This window comes from Vanellus vanellus (assembly GCF_965231255.1).
Source record: "Vanellus vanellus genome assembly, contig: HAP1_SCAFFOLD_2475, whole genome shotgun sequence".
Taxonomy (NCBI): Eukaryota; Metazoa; Chordata; class Aves; order Charadriiformes; family Charadriidae; genus Vanellus; species Vanellus vanellus.
In genome coordinates, this window is record NW_028127125.1 from 1 (window position 1) to 6,790 (window position 6,790).

The 6,790-nt window shown below is 73.1% G+C and overlaps 1 protein-coding gene across 1 annotated transcript; it reads left to right on the forward strand.

Annotated features, from left to right (window-relative positions):
- Positions 1-163: 163 nt before the first annotated feature.
- Positions 164-6,523, forward strand: LOC309685458 (arf-GAP with coiled-coil, ANK repeat and PH domain-containing protein 1-like; the record flags this gene model as incomplete). The annotated part of the gene is made up of 6 exons (XM_082501222.1): positions 164-216; positions 2,657-2,714; positions 4,104-4,223; positions 4,919-4,972; positions 5,522-5,580; positions 6,339-6,523. Coding segments are annotated over 6 exons (529 nt in total), but the record flags the coding sequence as incomplete, so codon positions are not given.
- Between the last annotated feature and the right edge of the window lie 267 nt (positions 6,524-6,790).

Consider the following 6,790-nt stretch of genomic DNA (forward strand, 5'->3'; position numbering starts at 1 on the left):
CCCCCGTCGCCACCAGCCGCCTCCCGGCACCGCCGCCCCTCCGGAGCCCCGGGACCCCCCCCCGGGACGCGGGATCCTCCCCCGGGAACCGGGACACCCCCCCCGGGACCGGGACATCCCCCCCCCCCCCCCCCGTGCGCCCCCCCCCCCCCCCGGCTCCGGGATGACGGTGAAGTTGGACTTCGAGGAGTGTCTCCGGGACTCGCCCTGGTTCAGGTACCGGCACCGGGACCCCCCCGGGACCCCCCCGCGACACTCGGGGGGACCCTCCCGCGACCCCCCTCCTCGGACCCCGACCCCCCCCGGGTGTCCCCAGGACCCACAGCGGGGCCTCTCCCCCCCCCCCCCCCCCCCGAGCATCTCCTCCTCAGCATCCTCCCGGGACCCCCCCCGGGACTGGGACCCCCCCCGGGACTGGGACCCCCCCGCGACACTCGGGGGGACCCCTGAGACCCCCCCCGGACCCCGCCCCCCCCCCTCGGTGTTTCCAGAACCCACAGCGGGGCCTCCCTCCCTCCCCCCCCCCCCCCCGAGCATCCCCCCCTCAGCATCCTCCCGGGACCCCCCCCCCGGGACTGGGACCCCCCCCGGGACACTCGGGGACCCCCCCGGGACGCCCCCCCAGACCCACCCCCCCTCTTTTGTCCCCCAGACCCACAACAGCTCCTTAACCCCCCCCCCCCCCCCCCAGCATCCCCGTGAGCCCCCCCGGGACAGTCGGGGACCCCCCCCGGCACTGGGACCCCCCTCCTTTATCCCCACCGACCCCCCAACATCTCTGGGACCCCCCCGGACCCCCCCCAGGACCCCCCCAAATGCAAAGGTGGGGGGGGGAGAAGCACTGGGACCCCCCCCACAATGGCTCGGGGGGGGGGGGAACCCCTTCCCGCTAAAAATGCCCCCCCCGTACCCTGTGGGGGGGTCTCGGGGGGGTCCATGGGGCAGTTGGGGTCACAGGGGGCCCTCGTGTGACACCCCCCCCCGGTGTGACCCCCCCTTGTGTGACACGGCCCTCCCCTCCCCCCCCCCCCATGGGGAGGAAGCGGTTTCACGTGGGGGAGGGGCAGGAAACCGGGGGGGGGAGGGGGGGACACCTGGGGCCCCGTGTCCTCGTGCGGCCTCGCACACGTGTGTGTGACGGGGGGGTGAGCTCTCACCTCTGCACATGCGTGTGTGTGGGGGGGGTGACCTTGCACACGCGTGTGCGATAGGGGGGTGTGGGCCCATCCGTGTGTGCACACGCGTGTGCGGCCTCACCGGTGTGTGCAACGTGGGGGTGTGAGCTCACGTCTGCGCACACGTGTGTGCAATGGGGGGGGATGACCGCACACACACGTGTGTAGCAGGGGGTTGTGGCCTCACATGGCCTCGCACGTGCGTGTGCAACGGGGTCATGTGAGCTCGCATGTCTGCGCACACACGTGGGCAGTGGGGGGGGTGTGACCTCACACACGTGTGGCCTCGCACGGCCTCGCACACGTGTGTGCGGGGGGGGCGCCTGAGCTCACATGTGTGCGCATGCATGTGTGCAACGCGGGGGTGTGACCTCACACACGCGTGTGCAAGGGGGGCATGTGGCCTCGCACGGCCTCGCACACGCATGTGGGCAGGGCACAGACATCTGCGCACACGCGTGTGCGAGGGAGGTGTGACCTCACACCCGTGTGTCCTACGGGGGCGTGTGACATCACACGCGTGTGCGGGGGGGCGTGACCTCACACATCTGCGCACATGCGTGTGCTCCCCCCGCTGCTCGCACGAGGAGGGCGGGGCTTGCACGAGGGGGTGGGGCTTGCACGAGGAGGGCGGGGCTTGTGAGGGAGGGGCTTGTGGGGGTTCCTTCACCCACGGGGGGGGGGGGGAGGGGCCACCTTGGGGCACCCCAATTCTCCCACCCCCCCCCCTTGATGATGTCACGGCGTCGCCGCGGCGACCGCACCCGCAGGAAGCGCCGCCGGAAGTCACCCGCCGACCGCAGGGGCCCCAAATCCCCCCAAATCCCCCCCTTGAGCCCCCCCCGAGCCCCAAATACCCCTCGTGACCCCCTCACCAGCCCCAGACCCCCCCAGTGACCCCCAAACCCCCTCTGAAAACCCCCAACCCCCCCCATCCCTCCCCAGTGACCCCCAAAACTCCCCTGGGCCCCCCCCAGACCCCTTCTGTCCCCCCCAGTGACCCCCAAACCCCCACTGGGCCCCCCCAAGTGGCCCCCAAACCCCCTCTGCCCCCCCCAGTGACCCCCAACCCCCCCCAGTGGCCCCCAAACCCCCTCTCTCTCCTCCCAGTGACCCCCAAACCCCCCCAAGTGGCCCCCAAGCCCCCTCTGCCCCCCCCAGTGACCCCCAGACCCCCTCTGTCCCCCCCCCAGTGACCCCCAACCCCCCCCAGTGACCCCCAGACCCCCTCTGTCCCCCCCAGTGACTCCCAGACCCCCCCAGTGACCCCCAGACCCCCTCTGTCCCCCCCCAGTGACCCCCAACCCCCCCCAGTGACCCCCAGACCCCCTCTGTCCCCCCCCAGTGACCCCCAAACCCCCCCAAGTGGCCCCCAAACCCCCTCTCTCCCCCCCCAGTGACCCCCAGACCCCCTCTCTCCCCCCCCGTGACCCCAAACCCCCCAGTGGCCCCCCCCAGTGACCCCCCCGTCCCCCCCCCAGGGCGGCCGTGGAGGAGGCAGAGGCCGATGTGGCCGAACTCGAGACCCACCTGGAGAAGGTGGGGGGGGGACCCCAACATCTGGGGGGGACCCCGACATCTGGGGGGGGTACCTGGGCGGGGGGCAGGTGGGGGGTAGCCATAAAGGGCTTTCTTGGGGGGGTTCCCTGGGATTTGGGGAGGGTCCCCAGGGGATCGGGGGGGGGGGGGGGGAGGGGGGTTGTTGGGGATCCCGGAGGGGTTTTGGGGGGATCCCCCCTGGAGCTGGGGGGAGGGGTTGGGATCTGGGGGTTGGGGGGGTCTGGGGGTCTCCTGGGCTTTGGGGGGGGGGGGTCCCCAAGGGATGGGGGGGGGAGCAGAAGTTTGGGGGTCCCTGAGGGATCTGGGGGGTCTTGGGGGGGGATCCCCTGGATTGAGGGGGATTTGGGGGCGGGGGGGGGATGGGGGGAGGCAGGGTGCCTGAGGGGGGGGTGTCCTCCAGGTTTGGGGGTCCCTGAGGGATCTGGGGGGGTCCTGAGGGGGGATCCCCTGGATCCAGGAGGATCTGGGGGGGCCTCGGGGGCCTGGGAAGTGCCCTGGGGGGGGGGGGGGAGTGGTGTCCCTGGGGATTTGGGGGTCCCTGAGGGATTTCGGGGGGATCTGGGGGAATCCTGGGCGGGGGGGGGGGATCTAGGGAGATCCCCCCGAGGGATCTGGGGGGGGATCTGACGGGATCCCCTGGATCCGGGGGGTCCTCTGGGATTTGGGGGTCCCCGTGGGATCCGGGGGGATCTGGGGGGATGTGGGGGCACCCCAGAGACCCGGGCAGTGCCGGGGGGGGCTCTGGGGGGGTCCCCGAGGGATCCAGGGGGATTTGGGGGTCCCTGAGGGATCCAGGGGGGTCCGGGGGGACCTCAAAGTCCCGGGCAGTGCTGGGGGGGGCTCCAAGGGGTCTCAGAGGTTTGGGGGTCCCCAGGGGGATTTGGGGGGATCTCAGAGTCCCAGGGGGGTGCCGCGGGTCCCCTGGGTTTTGGGGGTCCCTGAGGGATCCAGGGGGATGTGGGGGGGTCCAGGGGGGTCTGGGGGACCTCAGGGTGCCAGGGGGGTGCTGGGGTTCCCTGGGAGGATCTGGGGGGATTTGGGGGGCCCTCAGAGTCCCAGGGGGGTGCCGGGGGATTCCCTGGGGTTTGGGGGTCCCTGAGGGATCCGGGGGAATGTGGGGGGGTCCAGGGGGGTGCCGCGGGTCCCCTGGGTTTTGGGGGTCCCTGAGGGATCCAGGGGGATGTGGGGGGGTCCAGGGGGTTCTGGGGGGACCTCAGGGTGCCAGGGGGGTGCTGGGGTTCCCCGGGAGGATCTGGGGGGATTTGGGGGGCCCTCAGAGTCCCAGGGGGGTGCCGGGGGATTCCCTGGGGTTTGGGGGTCCCGGGGGGAGGTGGGGGGGTGCGGGGGCGGCTGACGGTGCCCCCCCAGGTGCTGAAGCTGTGCTCGGCCATGCTGGACGCGGGGCGGCAGCTGGAGGGGACGAGCCGGGCCTTCGCCGCGGGGCTGCGGGAGCTGGCGGGGACCCCCCGCGGGGACCCCCTGGTGCGGGTGAGCACCCCCAAACCCTCGGGGGGGGGGGGTAGGGGGCTCAGGGATGCCCCGGGAGCGGCAGCACCCCGAAAATGGGGGGTCTGGGATTGTTTCAAGGAGGTTCGAAGTGGGTCTGGGGGTCCCGGGGGGCTCGGGGATCCCCTGGGGGGGGCGGTACCCTCAAATTGGGGGAGTCCCGGGGGGGCTCGAAGTGGGTCTGGGGGTCCCGGGGGGCTCAGGGATCCCCTGGGGGGGCGGTACCCTCAAATTGGGGGAGTCCCAGGGGGGTTTAAAGTGGGTCTGGGGGTCCCGGGGGGCTCGGGGATCCCCTGGGGGGGGCGGTACCCTCAAATTGGGGGAGTCCCGGGGGGATTCGAAGTGAGTCTGGGGGGCTCGGGGGTCCCCTTGGGGGGGCAGCACCCCAAAATGGGGGGGCCTGGTGGGGTCCCAGGGCCTTGTGGGGAGCCCTGGATGGGGGGGGTGCCCCCAAATGGGGGGGGGGCAGCTGGGGGGTCTCAGGGGCCTGGGGGGACCCGGTGGTGTGGCTGAGCCCCCCCCAGGCTGGGGGGTCCTGGAGAGGGGGGGTTCTATAGGGATTTTGGGGGGGTCCTGGGGGTTGGGGAGCTCAGGGCAGGTGGGGGGGGTGGGGGGGGAGGGATGGGGGTCCGGGGGGGGTCCTGACCCCCCCAATTCCCCCCCCCCCCCCCCTCCAGGAGGCACTGGAGAAGTTCTGTGATTCTCTGGAGCAGATGATGGACAGCCACGAGGTGAGCAGGCCACGCCCCCTTCCAGACCACGCCCTCTTTCCATCAGACCACGCCCATTCTCCCCAAGCCCCACCCCTCTCTGCTAAACCCCCTGCTCCATCCTGTCCCTGCCCCCCCCTTGCCAGACCACGCCCCCCACCGCAGTCTGGCCACGCCCCTCCTCTCCACACACACCCCCGGCCTAAACCACGCCCTCTGCGGTCTAACCACGCCCCCAACTACATCCCCAGCCTAAACCCACACCCCCTCCCGGCCTGGCCACGCCCCTCCCGGCCTGGCCACGCCCCTCCCGGCCTGGCCACGCCCCCAGGGGCTCAATGGAGGGATCCCTCACCCCTCTCTCCCCCTCCCTGTGCCCCCCCTTTGTCCCCCCCGATGTCCCCCCATGTCCCCCTATGTTCCTCCTCTCCGTGTCCCCCTGATTCCCCCCCGTATCCCCCCTCGGTGTCCCCCCACGTCCCCCCCATATCTCCCCCCTGCTGTCCCCCGTGTCCCTCCCCGCTGTCCCCCCCCGGTGTCCCCCCCGTGTCCCCCCCCCGCTGTCCCCAGGAGCTGCAGGACAGCACCCAGGTCGCTCTGCGCCGCCACCTCCACACCCTGCTCAAGGAGTGAGTGGGGGGGGGGTGTCTATGGGTGCTGGGGGGGACCCTATGGGTGCTGGGGGAGCCCAGGGAGACATGGGGTCCGGGGTGGGTTGGGGTCCTTCCCAGGGGCACCTATGGGTGCTGCCCCCCAGGGAGGTGCAGGGGCTGGGGTGGGTTGGGGTCCCCCCAGGGGCACCCATGGGTGCTGCCCCCCAGGGAGATTCAGGGGACCGGGTGGGTGGGTTGGGGTCCCCCCAGGGGCACCCATGGGTGCTGCCCCCCAGAGAAGCACGGGGACTGGGGGGGGGTGTGTGTCTGCGCCCCCCCCCAGAGGCACCCATGGGTGCTGCCCCCCAGGGAGGTGCAGGGGCTGGGGTGGGTTGGGGTCCCCCCAGGGGCACCCATGGGTGCTGCCCCCTATAGAAGTGTGGGGGCTGGGGTGGGTGTGTGTCTGCGCCCCCCCCCCCCCCAGAGGCACCCATGGGTGCTGCCCCCCAGGGAGGCGCAGGGGCTGGGGGGGGGGGGGGTGTCTGCGCCTCCCCCCAGAAGCACCCATGGGTGCTGCCCCCCAGGGAGGTGCAGGGGCTGGGGTGGGTTGGGGTCCCCCCAGGGGCACCCATGGGTGCTGCCCCCTATAGAAGTGCGGGGACTGGTGTGTGGGGGGGTGTCTGCGCCCCCCCCAGAGGCACCCATGGGTGCTGCCCCCCAGGGAGGTGCAGGGGCTGGGGAGGGGGGTGTGTCTGTGCCCCCCCCCAGAGGCACCCATGGGTGCTGCCCCCCAGGGAGGCGCGGGGGCTGCGGGAGGCGCGGCGGGAGCGGGCGCGGGCGGCGGAGGCGCTGGCGGGGGCGCTGCAGCACCACGCCGAGGTCCCGCGCCGACGGCCGCTGGAGGCCCAAGAAGCCGCCGCCGCCCTGGGGGGGGGCGCGGGGGGTCGCCCGAGCCCGGGGGCTGGACTACGTGCTGCAGGTGGGCGGGGCTTCGCGGGGGGAGGGGCTTCGCGGGGGGGCGGGGTTTGGGCAGGGAGGGTGGGTTGGGGAGATGGGCGGGATTGAGTGGGGCGTGGTTTTGGAGTGGGGGCGTGGCTTCAGTGGGGGCGGGGTTGGTGTGATGTAGCCTGGGGGAGTGGCTTCAGAGAGGGGCGGGGTTTGGGCGGGGGGAGGTGGGTTGGGGGAGATGGGAGGGATTGAAAGGGGCTGGAGGGGGCGGGGCTTGGAGTGGGGGCGTGGCTTGGCC